Source organism: Chelonia mydas, chromosome 6 (genome assembly GCF_015237465.2).
Source record: "Chelonia mydas isolate rCheMyd1 chromosome 6, rCheMyd1.pri.v2, whole genome shotgun sequence".
NCBI lineage: Eukaryota > Metazoa > Chordata > Testudines > Cheloniidae > Chelonia > Chelonia mydas.
Window position 1 is genome coordinate 29,873,536 of NC_051246.2, and position 19,079 is coordinate 29,892,614.

Sequence of the window (19,079 nt, forward strand, 5' to 3'; positions counted from 1 at the left end):
AACATCTTAATAATGGACATGGATGCAGTGTTGAATTCACACAGGAAAATGATAAAAAAAGACACCATATCACCCGTGGGTGAACACTTTTCACAAAGCGATCGCTCTGTATCTGACCTGTCAGTCCTCATCCTCAAAGGAAACCTGACCAACAATTTCAAAAAAGACAAGCCTGGGAGCTAAAATTCATAACTTTGCTAGACACAAAAAATCATGAACTGAATAGAGAGATTAGATTTATTGCTTATTACAACAATCTATAACCCACCCCCACGACCCCCAGCTGCCTTTCCCCTCTGTCTAGAGGAATGTTAACAGACCACTTCACCTTTAATGGTCCCTTGAAATGTGTGTTAACTAGTTATGTTAATCAATCTATTCCAACTTGTATTAGCTGTGACACTCTGAGTACATTTCCCAAACCTGAAGAAAAGCTCTGTGTAAACTCAAAAGTCTCTCTCTCATCAACAAAAGTTGATCTAATAAAAGATATTACCTCACCCACCCTGTCTCTCTTAGTAATGGGCAGTCAGTCTGCTTACATCATTTAGGTAGGAAATGAAACAGGAAACTAACTACATCTTTCCAGGTCTAGCATGTTCAATCACCAATTTCCAATACCGGGAATGAGCTGAGGCAGCCAGGTTTTGATTTTCACAAACCCTCAACATCTAAGTTATAGGGGCCCGGATGCATGTCAAAGGAGCTCTCTCTGTGTTGGTGAAGAAATTCACCTGCCTACCTCCCAATGCAGGATCAGGGCCTTGGTTTGGCAAAAGCAGAACCAGGCCTGGGTCTGACCTAGGTTCCATGTCATCTCAGCCTCCAAAGCTGCAGGAATGGGCTGGATAAGGTTTTCGTTTTGCCTCATCTCTAATTATTAGGTGATAAATGCCCCTAACAGCGTATAGGAAAGAATAACCAATCAAAAGCCTGCCTGATGAGCAGCGAAAGCCCTTCTGGGTGTCTGAGTGCTCTGCAGCCTTCACCCCTTATCTAGACACATAAGTCAGAAAACAAGCACTCAACCTGGAAACATACAGCAGGGCAATATTCAAATCCCTGAAACATCAATAAATGCATTTCAATGGGGGGAAAAGCACAAGAATGTAACTGAGAAATCAAATTCTGATTTACATGCCATCCTGTTGCCCATTATCTGTAGGCCAGTCCCTTGACTAGCGTGAGTGGCCTAAACATGGACAAAAATAAGCTAAGCCTCCCCGTCACTTTTCTAAATCATAGGTTTCAGAGTAACAGCCGTGTTAGTCTGTATTCGCAAAAAGAAAAGGAGTACTTGTGGCACCTTAGAGACTAACCAATTTATTTGAGCATAAGCTTTCGTGATGCATCCGATGAAGTGAGCTGTAGCTCACGAAAGCTTATGCTCAAATAAATTGGTTAGTCTCTAAGGTGCCACAAGTACTCCTTTTCTTTTTTCTAAATCATGGGTTTAGAATCAGAGTCTAGTTGCGTCTCCAAGATGACTGGGATTAAAGAGCGTTCAGATCGTAGCTATCAGGTGATTGTGGACAAATCACTCGACCTCTTTCTGGCACTGTCAAGCTATCTGGGAGCCTGGGTTCAAATTAGGAACTCAGCTGAAAAGCAGATGTTGGACTGGATCTCAGCTTGTCTAGGTACAGCAATAGCCTATATACATGCACACAAAGCCATTTTGTACTAAGAAAGGTTACTGTCCCCAGTGCTTTTCCAGAACAGCATCTCTCCCTACTGCTTCTCGATCAGGATTCCACTGTGGAAGTGTTTACAATCTTCTGCCCACACTTATAAGGGAGTCATAAGCCCTGGACAAGTCAAATGCATTTAAAGATACGTAAAAATGTGCTCTGTATCATAAGAAATCACTTCAACCTCCAGCTGTTTCCTTTGTGCTGTATTTCAATTTCAGATGAAAAACATTTTATAGCTTCATTTCTGACTATATTAAGTTAAAATTATTAAGAGGTTTCTGTTTCTACGTCTAGCTCTGCAAATTAAGTAGAGACTGCCCAAACAAAAATTCCATGTTCAAATATCAAATCCAGATCCAGGTTCACAGGTTGATCCCATAGCTACATTGAGTCAATCCTGACAGGCAGGATTTTTTTAGGTTTGGATCCTGATTTTGAACTCTAAATTCAGGAGCGTTCAGATCCAGGTTTTCAGCTTCGCTTATTATACAGATGCAATGTTTTGATCTGGGATTTTGGCTCTTATTAATTATTTGTACTGCACTAATGCCCAGAGGTTCCATTGTGGTGGATGCTGTACAACGTAATAAAAGTTTTAGGCTCTCCTCCCTGACCAGAAACACGGTTTCAGGGGATGCCTCTTAAATAGCAACCTTATAGCGATCATTATTAATATCTACATTATAGTAGCCCCTTTGCCCCTCCAAGACCCCAAACAATCATGGCCCTATTGGGCTAGGTGCTGTACAGACATACAAGAAGGCATTGATTCATCTGTATCCTTCTAAGCATGCTCTCTTTCATATCAGACGCACACACCTGCACACAGCATTACTGTATGTACTGCCAAAGATGCTCTCTGGAGGAGTTAAAAATGGAACAACTGATTAATAACCCACGCTGCAAAGAGATGCAAATGAGACTAAGAACAATCCTCACAATACCTTACTAATGGAGATTGGAGTCTGTGGAGTCTCATCCTTCAGCACTGACAGACTGTTTCCTTCCATGTCTTTTCCTGCAACAGAGCAGTATAAACAAGAAACTGAGAATTTCTGTGGAAAGTCATGGCTACTCCAAGCAATTACTCTAAAAAGACCACTGCTGACAGAGAGCAGGAGAAATTGTCATAGGCAATAGACACAGCAGGCAGCTCCAGGAAGACAGTGCTGCTTTAAATAACCTAGTCCATATGCAAATTAACTTCCGAAAACACATTACAGATTTGCTGTAAGAGTTTCAGATAACAAAGAGCACTATTTAAAATGTTTGGTCTTTTCAATTGTTACTATTTAAAAACTGCATCCAAAAAAACACTAAAAAAAAAAATAAAAATGAGTGTTACGGTTGCAAAGTCAAGCACCCAGAGTAAGACATGCCAGAATTAAGGCTGCCTGCGCACTCTTAATTTGGACCCCTATTCATTATGATATGGTCTTTAACTATATGGTCACATACTATTTTCCCACTGGCCTTCTGTCTCACTTAGTGCACAAAATAACCCCCTGGTGACTTAATAAGAAGCTTTTCAATATTTTATTGTATCCTCCTTGCTCAATGCATGGCCCCATACCTAAATGTATTTGACAGTGTACATTCTTTTCAACAAACATTAACCTGAATTATAAAATCTTATAGAAAGAGAACTGTATCTAAATGTAATTAAATAATAACAAAATAATAAAAGATTACAGGTTTTCTGGCATCAACTATTAAGATCCCCTGACCAAGAGGTTATTGGATACAATAAGAAATATTAACAATAGTAGTTAGCATTTATGTAGGGCTTTATATTTTCAAGCCGAGTACATATATTTCATACATGTTGAATATTTTAATGTTATAAAATATGTAATTCTATTCAGGACAATACATTGTCATTATCTACACAAATTCTGTATTTCTGGTAAATTGTAATAATGGCCTTACACTAAAGGAAAACTTATAACCCCTATTGAAAAACCCATTCTATTAGACTAGATTTTTATTTGTCTTGACACTATTCTTTCCCAAGTCCAAAGTAACTTTGTTTTCAAAATTATTAGTGGTTAGGGATTCACAATGCTTGATACAGTAAATAACCACTAAAACTGCTGGCCAAAAGACTCAGTGACAACATATTACCAGCAGAGGTGTTCGTAGAGAAATTTCCAAACGCTACCGCAGTGTAGACAAGTCTCAGAGACACACACACAAAAAAAAAAAAACACAGGGGGAAATCCTGGTGTAGCACTACTGAAGGCAAATGAGAGTTTTGCCACTAACTTCAATGGGACCAGAATTTCACCGAGAGCATTCAGTGCAGTGGACTGGAAGTCAGGACTTGAAGCTTGATTCTTGGCTCTGCCACAGATGTCCTGTGTGACTTTAGGGAAGTCTTATCACCTTCATGCCTCAGTTCCTCCATCTGTAAAATGTGGATAGTACTGACGGGGTGCTGTGGATAGTTAATTCATGTTTAGGAATGCTCAGATACCTTGGTGATGAAGAATCACAGAAATTGGACAAGTAATCCTATATATCGTACCACTAGTACCATTCCCAGCTTGGGCCAATGAAACAAGTGAGATGTATTAAATAACTGTACAACTGAATCAAGTACAAACTTGGCATGTCAGCAAGAAGTCAAGTCTTAAAAATATATCTAACAGCCATTTAAGAAGCCAAATGCAATGAGAAAAGCAGGCAGGCAGAAACTTGTGGAGGAAATTAAGTTTCTTATGACATTTTTTCTGTTAAATTTTCAGCATAAAATGGGTGGGAGAATAATCTGTTTGATTGGCTGGGCTGTATTCATAAACAAATAATCAGAGTTGTGACTGTCAAGTCGATAGGATTTCACTGGTCAGAATTGTTGAGGTTCTGTATAGAAAACTGCCGATTACAGTCACTGATCAGCAATTCAGAGCCTTGTCACTTTAGTTAATAGTATAAATGCTTCTCAGAATTATTTAATAATTGCAAAAATGTGCTCTGGACTCAGGATAATGCTGAACTGAATGCCTTCAGCTTTCAGCATCATGGTTACGTGCCTCTGTGATTTCAGACACAAGTCCCTACGCTCCTCCAGCTGCGCAGTGCAGAAGCATTGGCCTAAGAAAGCAAATGCCTCCAGAAAAAAGAGAGGATGGGGAGGGGGATTTATCTCCATTTTATACATGGGAAACTGAGACAAAGGGAGGTTAAGTGACTTACCCCAGGAAACTAGTGTCACAGCCAGGAACTGAACACAGATCTCAGACTACCAATATAATTCCTTAGCCATAAATTCATCCTTCCTCTTAACAATCCTCTTTTCCCTTCAGAAAAGGAGGCCAGAATAGCCACTTCATTCTCTGATGGACCCAGCTGCCTTCGTGCTTCATTTGTCATGTGTACCACTTCCCTGTCCTATGCCTTTGAGTTCAATATGCTACCATGGAGCATACCACATCATGCATAATACCACAGATCACAAGAATGCACTAAATTCAAACATAGGCATCAGACAAGGCTGAAGTTGGGTCCTTATTCACAGTTCCTTAGTTGTGGTACTAGCGCCTTATTCATAGGTCCCAGCTCCTTATTCAAAGGCAGTGTCTTGCCGTGTCTATTTAGTTGGGCATGCAATTGTACACCTGCATGCAAAATGGCATCCTCCACACAGCATGACCTCACACATACGCTGCGTGCGAGGTCATGTTGTGTGGAGGATGCCATTTTGTCCATGTGATGGGAGGCTGGATAGAGTTGTTCTGTGGGCAAAGCTGGTCCTGGGGCATGCAATGCATGCCTTACATATAGTGACTACACACCACTGAACAAAGGCCAAAGTTGTTTTAAAATAGAGCACTGCAAGATTAAGTTGTTAGAAATTAGTGATTGTGATAAAAATTTAAGTTACTAATTAATTATATATTAAATAATCACATACGGAGCTGGGTTTTGACTGGCTGTACATGACAAATTAGGCCTCAGGTCACCTCAAGTGACATCCCTGCAACCATCAGACTGTTCTAAAGGAGCTAGGACATACCGTTTTCTGACCTTACAGGAGTGTTGATACTTGGGCCTACAAATTTATCCTAATTGTAAACTCAATTGTAAAAAGTATAGGAAAGTTCACAACATGCTAACATTTGTTACTGCAGGTTAGTGTAACAGAAAATCAAGTTGGTTTTGATAACGAGTGTTATAAACAGGCATAAGAGAACCAGACGGAAAGATTAGAGGAGTCCAAACAAAAAGGTCATGTTGATATAATTCAAGGATTATGCTGAAATCATACTTGGGAAAAAGCAGACGATGTTGAACCAGAAATTAATAAACCAATTTTGGTTCGTCGGATACTAGGCCTAATTGGTAGACAAAATAATGAGGGGAATGAGCCATTCCATCTATCCTTCCCTCTGTGGGTCCTAAAAGAAAGATTTTGGGAAAAAAATAGAGAACAGATGGAAGCTAGTAGAATGAGCTTCACCCTCATGGCTGCTACCGCTACTATTTCCTGGAACCCTGCGCCTTTGTCATCCTCTTGTAATAATGGACTGTTGACAATCCTAGCTCCAGCCCATCTCAACTAACTTCTCTTTTCCCCAAAAGGACAGTTATTGCCATCTTTGATACCATTTAAGACCGTGGTTCTCAACCAGGGGTACACAGAAGTCTTCTAGAGGGTACATCAACTCATCTAGATACTTGCCTAGTTTTACAACAGGCTAGTGAAGTAAGTACAAACTAAAATTTTATACAGACAACGACTTGTTTCTATTGCTCTATATATTAGACACTGAAATGTAAGTACTATATTTATATTCCAATTGATTTATTTTATAATTATATGGTCGTAATGAGAAAGTCCGCAATTTTTCAGTAATAGTGTGCTATGGCACTTGTGTCTTTTTATGTGTGATTTTGTAAGCAAGTATGTTTAGGGTACACAAGACAAATCAGATTCCTAAAAGGGGCACGGTAGTCTGGAAAAGTTGGGAGCCACTGATCTAAGAGACTGTCAAAGAAGGGCATTTTTCTTCTAAAATGGAAGGGCCCTCCCATTTACCCTCGTCCGACTTTATCCCCCAACACTTGTCCCTCATTCACACCTACTCTTCCACACCAGTCACCTTCATAGAAAGCATGTGCTTGTGTAGGGTTTTTTTGTTTTAAAAGTCATTTCAGAGCCTTCTGAATACTCTGCTGTATTTCCCAAAAATAATAATAATAAAAAAAAACCTTTGACAGAGGCAGATTGGGTTGGTGCCTGGGATAGCGCTCGGATTAGAGGACCATAACATACCCTGGGAGCCACACAGTTCCTGTGACACAGAAGTTATTTTACAAATAGTTAGCCTCTCTCTGCACATGCACAGTGTAATCCACTGGGTGCGCGAGCCTTCTCAGGCACCTAAGTTGAGAAGAAACTCTTTCAAACAACATTTTAATTTGATTCCCCCAAAGGGCTGGTGGGTGCCATACCCTCAAAAGAGTGCAATTCTTGAACACTGGAGATACTGGTGCAATGAGCTGAACCTTGGTTTGATCACTTTTTGCGCACAAATAAACATTGCCAGAATGGGTCAACTTTAAGAAAAGTGGTTGCGTTGCCCCTCCCCCCCCCCAAACACCAGGCGTATTTTGGGAAACTTGTGGTCAAATGACCCCAACGTTGAATCCCTAACAGAGCCCCATGACCAATTCAAGTAACCATGCAGACTTTAGAGCGCTTAGAGTTGAGCTTTAAATAGAAAACAGGTCTTAACCTTAACAACAGAGCTATAGCTGTGCTATGATTAGATCCATAATTTAAGAGTACTCTTGGATTCCTTGCTGACGCTAAGTTCTCACATAGCAGCAGCTACAAGTCATGCTTTCTTGCCATCTACAGTTGGCTAGGAGACTCAATCCCATCTCCATGGGCAATGACCCGGCCTCAATTATTCATTCCTTTGTCACCTCTCAACTGGATTATAGCCACATCATAAACTTGGGCACGAAGCCTTCAGCATTTGGGAAGCTCCAGCCAGTAACAGAACACTGCAGGGCATCGCCTCAGCAACGCAGCTCCACAAACAGATCACATCTATCCTCTGCTCTCTGCAGTTGCTTCCCATAGAACTTCTAAGCAATTTAAAGACCTTGGTCCTTATCTTCAAGGTGCTCGATGGCCTGGGTTCAGGCTATCTAGAAGATTTCCTAAGATGTGGAACAAAGACTGTGCTTGAGGAGCAGAGCTGTTGACCATAATGTAACTCTCTACAATATGAGTAAAGCTTGTGCATGCAGTAGGCAGAACTTCAAGGGGGGCTGTTCTCAGACTGTGGAATGAACTCCACCAGGAACTCAGGACAATCACAAACTTCACCACCTTCTATTCCAGGGGTCGGCAACCTCTGGCACCCAGCCTGTCAAGGTAAAGCTGCTGGCGGGTTGGGCCGGTTTATCTGGAGCATCTGCAGGCACGGAGCCCCACAGCTCCCACTGGCCACGATTTGCTGTTCCTGGCCAATGGGAGCTGTGGGAAGCACCGCGGGCCGAGGGACGTGCTAGCCTCTACTTCCTACAGCTCCCATTGGCTGGGAACAGTGAACTGCGGCCAGTGGGAGCTGCGGGGCTCCATGCCTGCAGACACTTCAGATAAACAAACCGGCCCGGCCTGCCAGCGGCTTTACCCTGACTGGTCTGGTGCCAAAGGTTGCCAACCCCATTCTACTCCAAGTGCAAGGCTCATTTCTTTGACTTTGCCTTCTCTAACACATACATAATAGCAACATGCATGTTTGAATAATAAACAAACCTAAAACCATGCAAAAACAAGACAATCCACCGCATTTGTTTCTATCCCCGGGGGTGGGGGAGGATGAGAAAACAAACACTGAAAGGCAGATGTGTAGTCATGTTGCTTAATACACTACTTCAAGGTACTCAAATACTGCAGCAATGAATGTGCTATAACAATCTCTCTACAGAATTGATAGAATATATTTTAACCGAGTACTGTATGACATGTTGATTAAAAAGTGAGCGCTATACAGTATCAATAAAGCAAATGTTAAATGGAATAAAACATGGCTAACTGACCAGTCTCAAAAAGTTAGTTGTCAATGGGGAGTCATCTCTGAATGGCGGTGTTTCTGGTGGGCTCTGCAGGGATCAGTACTAGGCCCAACACTCGTTCATATTTTCACCAACAATCAGAAAGTAAATATAAAAATCACTCCTAATAAAGTTTGTGGATGACATAAAAATTGGCAGAATGGCAAACGATGAGGACAAAACAGTCCTACAGAGAGATCTGGATTCAAGCAAAATCCATTTAAATTCATCTAGAAACAAGGAATACTGGCCATATCTATCAGATGGGGGCTGTGTCCTGGAAAACAGTGACTCTGAAAAGGATTTAAGAGTCACAGAATCATAGAAAAGTAAAGCTGGAAGGAACTTTGAGGGGCCATTTAGTCAGGCCCCCCTGTTCCGAGGCTGAATCAAGTATATCTAGACCTTCCCTGACAAGTGTTCACCCAACCTGTTCTTAACAATCTCCAATGACAAGGATTCTGTAACCTATTCCAGTGCTTAACATCCTTGTAGTTAGAAAGTTTTTCCTAATATTAACCTAAATCTCCCTTGCTGTAGATTAAACCCATCACTTCTTGTCCTACATTCCTTGGACATGGAGAACAATCAATTACCATCCCCCTTATAACAGCCTTAACATATTTGACGACTTATCAGATTCCCCCTCAGTCTTCTTTTCTCAAGACAAAACGTGCCCAGTTTTTGTAACCTTTCCTCAGAGGTCAGGTTTTCTAAACCTTTTAGCATTTTTGTTGTTGTCCTCTGGACTTTATCCAATTTGATCTATGTTTTTCTTAAAGCATGGTGCCCAGAACAGGACACAGTACTCCGCTGAGGCTGCCCAGTGCTGAGTAGAGCATGACTGTTACCTCCTGGTTTTACATACAACACTCCTGTTAATATGCCCCAGAATGCTATTAGCCTTTTTCACCACTGCACCACATTGTTGGCTCATATTCATTGCATGATCCATTACAACCCTTATGTCCTTTTCAGCAGTACTACTGCCTACACAGTTATTCCCCATTTAGCATTGGATTTTTCCTTCCCAAGTGAAGTTCTTTGCACTTGTCTTTATTGAAGTTAAATTTGTTGATTTCATGCCAATTATCCAATTTGTCAAGATCATTTTGAATTCTAATCCAGCCCTCCTAAGTGCTTTCAACCACTTCCATCTTGGTGTCATCCACAAACTTCATAAGCAAACTCTCCATTCTATTGTCAACTTTATCAATGACTCGGCTAAATCACTGAATGCGAGCTCCCAATATGATCCTTGGATGTATAAATAGGAGTAAGGAATAAGAGTAGGGAGATGATTTTACCTCCGATTATGGCATTGGTGAAACCAGTATTAGAATACAGTATCCAGTTCTGGTGTCCACATTTAAAAAAGGATGTTGAAAAATTGGAGGGGGCACAGAAAAGAGACAAAAATGATTAAAGGACTGTAGAAAGTGCCTTACAGTACAAGTTAAAGAGCTCAATGAGTTTAGCTTATCCAAAGGAAGACTGAGATGTGGCTTAATTATGGTGTAAATACCTCAACACTGACAAAATATTGGGTCGTAACATGCTCTTTTAATCCAGCAGAGAAAAAGAACCAATGGCTAGAAGCTGAAGGCAGACAAATTCAAATTAGAAAGATGTGTGCCTCATTTAACCGTGAGGGTGATCAACCATTAGAACAAACTACCAAGGGAAATGGTGGATTCTCCATCCCTTGATGTCTTCAAATCAAGAGTGGGTGCCACCCTAGAAGATACATTTTAGTCAAACACAAATTATTGCTGAGCCCAGTGCAGGGTAAATCGGGATGAAATTCTGTGGTGTTATACAGGTCAGACTAGATGATCTAATGGTCTCCACTGACCTGAAAAATCTCTAACTTTATGAAACCCTGTTACTGGCCTGGCTACACACACCCTTTTATCAAAGTTTCCATGCTATGAAGATGTTTGGTGCTATGGTTGTGTCAGGATTACAGACTATAAAAATCTCCTTATGGGGAGGCAGGCAGCACCTAGTTATGCTGCAGTTCAATGCAGAAATTAATGAAGAAACATCCCTTCTGTGCAAAACAGGGTCTTACACAAGCCCTTAGATATGCTTAAATATAGGTATCACTAGCCATCAGTACTAACAGCAGCAACAATGGCTCAATTAATTAAAATATTTTAATTATAATAAATAGCAACTTCTTTACTTATTTTACAATTTCAGAGTCACAGTAAACAAGGACAACGCATTAGGTCAATTGAGAATGTCATTTCACTAAGAGTATTTCTTATGTATTACACTTGCAGTTAAGTCTGATCACAGAAATATTCAAATATTTGACCCTCTGATTTACATCAGATTTCTGTGCATGATCTCAAGTAAGTTGAAAGAAAACAAGATACATCACAAACTAGTAACTCCTGTATCTTTTCAAATACCATTCACTGATCAGAGAAAAATGAAATGCTCTACTTCAAAAAAATCCTTCCTCTGCAGCTTTTTTCCAAGTAAACTGAATATAGCATTAACATTTAAAGTAATGTTTCAAAATACTGATTAGTTCAATAAGCCATCAAATTATTTGCATGAAACAGAGTCTTTTGAAGCAAAGATGTTGTCCTTATAGCTACAGAGTTGTCAGAACAACATACCACACTGGGAACCATTTTGCATGTTCCCACAAACACGGTCAGACTGAGGGCTGGCATTTCTATGGTGGAATTTTGGAATGAACACAAAGAAGGTGAAGATATTCTAGCCACAGAGAGAGTTTTCCAAATTCCACTGAAGCGTACCAAGCCACATTGCTGCTGTACGAGTCTCACAGCTCAACTAGCTGCTTCAACTGACTATAGTATAAAGGCCTAAGTAATTTGCAAGCACCATTTTCTATTTTAGAACCATCAGAAACCACTCAGAGCAGTAGTATGCACTGAGCTAGGCCTTGTATGTTTGCAGACAGTTAATAAATATGATTATTGGGAGCCAGCTGTGTCCAAACAGGGTCTTCATATTATTTTTGTTGTGAAAGGACCAAATGATGAAACACTAATACATGTTTTTGTATCTGTAGTTTACTCATGTTTCCTGTTCTTCATTCACGTAACAGCAAACCACAGATCCTATAGACTTCATTTGTAACTATCATAATTTCTGTGAAAACATGACAACTGTATTTTGAAACCAATTAGCTGAATATGGCTTTTTATTATTGATTTTATTTACATACCTATTGTACATTTACTAACAAAGAAAACTCAAATCAACATTGGTGTAATGTGTGTGTCAGACCAAAATTAAAAGGTTCACCTCTGCGAGCGGCATATCCTCATCTCTTCATAATGAAAGAACTCTTGCAGGGAAGCGTCATTTGGGGTGACCCAATATATATTTTGTCACAGCCAGCCAGTCAAAACCAAGCTCCTTATTCAAGGCCTCTTTACAACACTAAAGTGAAGGGGGGTGGGGGAGAGGGAGGGGTTGTATTTGGCAGCATATTATGCTGGAACATAGCGTCAAGTCAGTCCCCAATCCAAATGAAATCTCCAAATCCTGTGCCTCCTGACTTCACTGATGCCTTTGTGAACCACAGTTGGGTTGGCCCCCTACCACACACAGATTTTTGGGTAATTTATGCTCAGTCTACCATAGCTTGGAGAGCTTCCGGTGAAGTTTCCACATACCCCTGTCCAACCCTGCAGACAGGGTACTCCAAAACCTCACACCCTCAGCTCATACAGAGAAAAGCCACAGTCTGGTAGCCCATTGCAGTACAGTGCCCAGCCCAACTGTGCTATCATGGCTGGTGGGAGAGAGGGAGGGAAGGGAGAGTACACAGAGATCAACCATGTGAATGGGAGCCTAAACTCTCAGTGATCCCGTGCCCTTGGTACCTTTGCTGGCACTTTCCTTCCCACATCCCTACAGTCCTCCCAGGCTAGGTGGAAGTTAGAATGTACTCACACATCTATGCAGTTGCTATACTTAGCTCATTTGTTCTCTTCCATGCAATGGGTCTTTTATACAGGAAGGCAACATATAGTCCATGAGTCCAATTAAACTTAACGGCAGTCATAAGCCTCAATTGCTATCCGCCCCATGGGCATTTATTCTGGTGACATTTATAAACAATATAATTCACACTTTCCCCCTGTGTCTTGTTACCTAAATAAAGTCTCTACACCTAGCTGGTATACATACTAGGAAATTGGATTGTAGGGATTTGTTTCACTAGGTAACTCACATGGTTAAAGGGATCTCAGGTATATCTGTGATTCAAGTTGCCCCTCTCCCATAGCGCTATGCAGTCTGGAATTCTCCCACAGCTGAATATGTTCCTCTTGTTCACCCTACTAAATAACATTTATCAGCATGTATCAAATGCTTCTATGTGTCAGCATCTAGGTTATATTGCGTCCTTATGCTCTTCATTAATTGCACAGAACTTCACACAGGAAGATATCAGTTTTTCAGGTAACTTTAACAAACTATCTCAAGCAGGCTTCTTGTGACACTGCAGAGAGACAGAAAGCCCTTCTTTTGATGGCAGAGGCAAAGGATCTTTGGAAGTTTCCCAGTATCAAACACAAAAAGTGAAAAAAGCAGCAGACCCCAAAAGATAAAACCCCCTCCACAGCAGAAAGCACATTATCACCCCAGAAAAAGAAAAATAAGCAAATACATAAAAGAAACCAAACGCTTACCAGCTTTTAAAAAAGCAGCAGTTCCTTCCCCGCAAACCACAAAATGACTATATTAGAGCTACAACTCATTCCCTCACAGATTTAAAGGGCTAGCTACTAAGACAGACAGCATGCTGGGGAAGGCTCCTATAAAAGGATAAAGCAAAAGCTCTGAGCTCAGCAATAGCAATGGTCCAGAAAGATGAATGGCTCTTATTGAAAGAGTAGTGAAATCACACTTTTCTGAGTGCTAAAAACATCCTGGAGAAAGCCTGTCATAATATAGCCTTGTGGTTATATACTACATGTTATGAATTTGAGTTGATACTTTCTGTCTGTTTTGCTATATAGTTGTAATAAATATCCTGACCCTTTCTGGAAAAGTAGCAGTTTTTTGTTTTTTTTTTACTTAAGGCTTACTACCATGTCTTGACCCACAGGTTCAATTTACTTCTCCCTTAGTAAGTAAGTGACAATCTAATAAGCATGACTGATAACTGCTAGGATCACTTTCTCTTCACGTGAAGCCAAATAAGTGGGGGATAAGGAGCGCACTGATTAGCATAATACAATAGGAGAATTACGGCTTCACAATCTTTCTGGTATAGCATATAAATAACTACAGAGCAAAACATAGGCTATAATAACTAACAAGACAGTATGGAGCAAAACCTGCACTGATGCCCAGCTAGAGTGATCACAATGAGTTAAAATTGCATGAAGTAGATGTCAGGCTGAAATTTAGTTGTGTGTATGGATCTTGGGCCAGATTTACAAAGGTATTTAGGAACCAAAAGATGCACATAGGCACCTGGGATTTACAAAAGCACCTAAGCAGGTTAGGCGCTTAACTCCCATTAAAAGTCAATAGATATTAAGCACCTAACCTCCTTAGGTATCTAGGCATTTCTTAGAGTATCTTTAGGCTCCTTACAGAAGTTTTTGTAAGGCCCTCATCCTTGTTCAGCAACTCACGTAGGCATAAATGGCTTGTCTCCAAGGAGACTCGCTTTAAGTTGTACAAAGTTCATTCTGTAGGTAATGCTGCTTCCACATTTCTGACTGTGGTAGCAGTGCCGGTACTAATCCTCTTGTTCCTTTGTAACCAATAATTCAAAGTGCTCGTTGGTGGTGGTTTGATGCCTGTCTCATATTTAAAGTCTGAAAAGCATTCAGGGGCTGTAAAAAAAAAAAAAAATCTCTATACCAAGTCTTGTTTTCTCTGATTCTGCAGGAGGAATTCTTAGTGGTTTGGAGTGGGAGTTCTCTTAGCCTGTAATTGAGAGGGTGGGCAGGTGTGAATCTATCAGAAAGAGCTTTTCATCCAAGTGTTTGTCAGGTGTTTTTGTTAAATAGGTGTTCATCAAATTAAAGAAAAAAACTCAGGGTTTTCATCAGCCAGACTAAAAATCCCTTTCTCAATTACTAACCTTTCATTGTTGCTTGTGATGTCATTATCCCACTAGCTCTCCAGTCCTCTCCAAAGTTCTCTGGCAAAGAGAGAACTGATTTTTTTTTATATGAACTATTTTCAAGCCTTCTTTATACATAACAAAGAAGTTAAAAAGGGCTTCCCCTCTCCCTTCACCTTAAAGGGAGCTTTGGATGCATTCACTTGAAAGGTGCAAGGTTTTTAAATTTTTCCCTTAGTTTTCTTTTTATGAGGACTTATTTAGCTAACACTCAAACTTTAGCTATAACTGATACTATACACAGCAATACACTTCCACTGTAAATAGAGTCTGTGTTTTCTGGAGGAAAGTGTTACCCAGAATGCTGGAAATACCAGGGGACTATACTTATATGAACCTTTGGCCCTTTACACCTGCAGGTATGTGCTCTTAGGCAGGTGCCCATAGCATCTGAGATGTGGATCTCCAACACTGGGGAGACCTGTATGTACCAGCTCTGATTTAAAGAGAGAACATCCACCTGAAGTGTAGCCAATTAAAAATAAATGGTTAAAAGTGCTACTCCCTCTTCCAAATTCTGTGGTCTTCCAACCACATCCTACTTTCTTCTAAAAATGGTTTCTCTTCCTTATTGCTATGTGGGGGAAAAAAACATAAACAAGGGAAAATAATGAAACTGATTCTTCAGTTTGTGTACCTTCTGTAAACAGAGAAATATATCTTTCTCTAAATTCTTTCAGCTACAACAATCAGAAGGGTTATATGTAACAGTAGGCAAAGAGCCAGAAGAGCTATTTCAGTTGATCTCCCCCTTTAAAAAAAAAACAACAGTACTAGTTTCCTCACTTCAGAGAACCTTCCTAATGTAGTTTGACTGGCGTATAAACTCTGTCACTAACTTTTTACTATATTTATTTACATGTCCTAAAGCCACCCAGGGCTAGTTTTTGGGCTTGTGAAACCTATTGCCCCAGCTGTGGTAGAGAGCAACTATGACTGACTTGATTCTGTGTGAGAAATAGCTGAACTTCTGCTGATGGTGCTAGGCCACTGCAAGCTCCTTCCCAGCCGGTAACGGGGCTGCCTACAACTTACTTTAGTTCCTTCTCTGAGCTGAGAATACAGCGTCTGGACGCACATTTGGGAGTGGGGAGGGAGTGATCAGTGGAAAAGCCTACACAACTAGAGTTTCACAGGGGACAGAGAGAAGGGAAACCCAGACTTCTTCACAGGAGTAGCAGAATCTACCAGAGCCCAGGGGAGGAGGGGAACTGGAAAGGTGATTCCCAGTGAGGAGAGACACCCTATTGGCCCTCGGAAAGGAGACAGAATGAGATACAGAGGAAAAAAGGGAGCAGAAGAAATGGAGTAAAGAGGAAGCTACAACACTCTAGGGGGGAGAGAGCTGGGGAAGAGAGAATTGGGGGTGGGGAAAAAGCAAATATAGAAGATGGAGGAGGAGAGTCTGCTCTTGCAAAGAAATAAAAGGCAAACTTAATAAGTGTTATGGAAATAGAATGAACTGGAAGGAAAAATAAATGGGATAAAAATCCAAGGAAGGAGGACAAAAGTAAGTCTCCTCCATCCCTGGACACACACCCAGAACTCTTAGTTAGAACAGTGTATTAATTTGTGCTTTTTTAAATTGTATCTCTGGCCTACACTCTCCTAAGTTGAGGTCAGAGGGGATGAAAGATGGGTGGCTGTTTTCATCACTTGTACCAATGTTGCAGGATCCTCTAGCTAAGCAGAGAAAGGCAACAAAAGCTCTAATCCAGCACACTGCACTTGTTACACACATACACCCAGTGGGTTTAGGCCAGGCCAGTTAGACTGCTCCCTCTACAAGAAGGAAGGAGAAACCATGTAGAAGGCTGACAAAGAGTCAAAGCCTGTGATAAGAGAGGACTTCACCCACGACGTGCTGAGCATCTACTGCAAACCCTCAGCTCCCTTTGGTTTATGTGGGTGTTACAGAGCACTCAGCACCTCACAGACGAGCTAACTGAATTTTTGAGACTGTTGGCAATTATTCTGCATGGACCCCGTGACAAGCAGCTGATCTCCATTTACCCTGCAGCAGAGGAAGCTGATGACAGCAGGAAAACTCTTTGCCTGTGCTCTTCAAAATGTAAGTTTCCTAAAGTTGACAAATAGGCTTCCCAAACTCTAAAAGCTGGCCCAGCTCCTGGGTTGGCTCAGCAATGACAAAGTAGTCTATTGCCAAGGCTTCTTGCTCCTGCCACATCTCTATGTGGAGTTGTAGTTATCTGCCATCAAACTTTTGAAAGTGGGCAAACATATTAGGTGTCTCAGCGTTTAAATGTTCAGGTGGAGATGCTTGTGGACTAATTTTCAACTGGTCAGCACTGCTCAAAATCAGGGCCCAACCTGTCTCAAGCTGGACACCTAAATCAAAGACCTATTTAAATTATGGACTGGTGCTGCATTTTTTCAATGGAAAATGCTAGTTTAATCAAAATCTAAATGACAGGTTTCAGAGTAACAGCCGTGTTAGTCTGTATTCGCAAAAAGAAAAGGAGTACTTGTGGCACCTTGGTTAGTCTCTAAGGTGCCACAAGTACTCCTTTTCTTTTTGCAAAATCTAAATATTTTTCAAAGAAGAGATTGACACTGAAAATTCGAAATGGAAAAAAAATGTTTTAGAAAGTTACTGGGATTCTGGAATTTCGTTTTGGATTTCAAAATTTCTTTTGGAATTTTCCTCACGTTTATATTTTTATGTTGTTTCATGACATGTGAGTTGCAGTACTGTATAATATGCACTAGTATAACTGGCATGTCAGACTGACATGATAGTTAAAATATCCTGTTATTTTTGTTTTATTTTTAAACTCATTAAGGGCAGCTGCTAGTTAAACTGTTTCATTACAACAAACAGGAGACATTTCGACCTACAGAAGATAAGATGTTTCAATTGGCACAAAGTCGCAGCTGCCCTTAATGAATTTTACAGTAGAACATTATAGCATAATATGACACGTCAATGGTACTGCTAACAACCCTACATAGTGTTAACGTATACTGACAGGTTTCAGAGTAGCAGCCGTGCTAGTCTGTATTCGCAAAAAGAATTTCTTTTAACGTATACTGTTAACCCTAACCTAGCACTACTGACAGATCATGAAATAATGTAAAAATACAAAAGTAAGAGAAGAAAACTAATGAAATAAAATCTGAAATGAAATTTTGAAACTCTGAAACAACATTCCAAAATCCTGAACACATTTTCCAAAACTGATTTTTTTTGTTCAGGAAATTCCAATTTAAGGGACTTTTGATAATAGTTATTTTTGTTCTGAATTGTAATTAATTTTGTTGTTCAAAATGTTGAAATTTGCCCCAAACCGAAAATTCAGCATTTCGGCCAGGCCTACGATTGACCCTCACTTGTCAACTCTTTGGTTCCAGATCTGACCTTGTTCTCTGCTTGTGAAGCACTGAGGGCCAGATTTACAAAGGGGTCTCTTAGGTGCCTGCTGCCCAGTAGAATTCACAGCCCAGAGTTAGGTGCTCAGGCTCTCCGTGGAGAGAATTAGGTGCCTAAGAAAGGGAACCAGAAGCCAGCAAGCTGAGCATGGAGCTGCCTAAGCTAGCCAGTAAACAATGCCACAGAGAAGGGCTGAGGTAAAGGGAGTTGGGTGCCTAACTCTGGGCCAGAGGAAGGTCCCTCCCTCTACTTGGGATTCTCAGCCATAAGCCCTCTCCTGGAGTTAGATGTCAGCCACTTTAGGTAACCTATGCAAGAGAAAGAGACACCCCCCCACACACACACCTTTCCCATGCCATTATAGCCCTGTGGCTAGGGCAATTACCTGGGACATAGACAGCCTGTTTTCAGATCTCTTCTCTTTCTGATTTGGAGCAAGAACTTGAACTTAGGTCTGCTCATCCCAGGAGAGCGCCCGAGCTACACACTGTTCTGGGGTGGGTCTCAATCTCTCCTGTTGAAACTGTTCCATTCAGTATGAATAATTAAATATTCATTAGGCCAAAGAGAAAAGTAGGACAAGATTGACTGTATATCCCAATGGTTAGGGCATTCACCAGTGATGTGGGAGAATCAGGTTTGAGTCCCTGCTCCAAATCAGGGATTCAAACTTGGGTATCTCCTATATCTCACGTGCATATATACTAGGCACTTACACATATGCTCATCCCTGATGTCTTTTGTGTTAGGTCGGCATGCCAGCAAGACAGGCAAGAAAATGCTTACT

General features: G+C 40.8%; 1 protein-coding gene across 14 annotated transcripts in view; it reads right to left on the minus strand.

The window, feature by feature from the left end:
- OSBPL5 (oxysterol binding protein like 5) overlaps positions 1–19,079 on the minus strand; it is a 219,860-nt gene that overhangs the window by 80,140 nt on the left and 120,641 nt on the right. For 8 of the 14 annotated variants that reach the window (XM_043548818.1, XM_043548817.1, XM_043548816.1 and 5 more), the window contains one exon: positions 2,639–2,712. In XM_043548818.1, coding sequence (XP_043404753.1) covers positions 2,639–2,712 — 74 coding nt within the window. Of the gene's footprint in view, positions 1–2,638; positions 2,713–3,959; positions 4,028–13,450; positions 13,528–19,079 lie in introns of those variants that run through there. The other 6 variants (XM_043548824.1, XM_043548822.1, XM_043548821.1 and 3 more) reach the window with 2 other exon arrangements.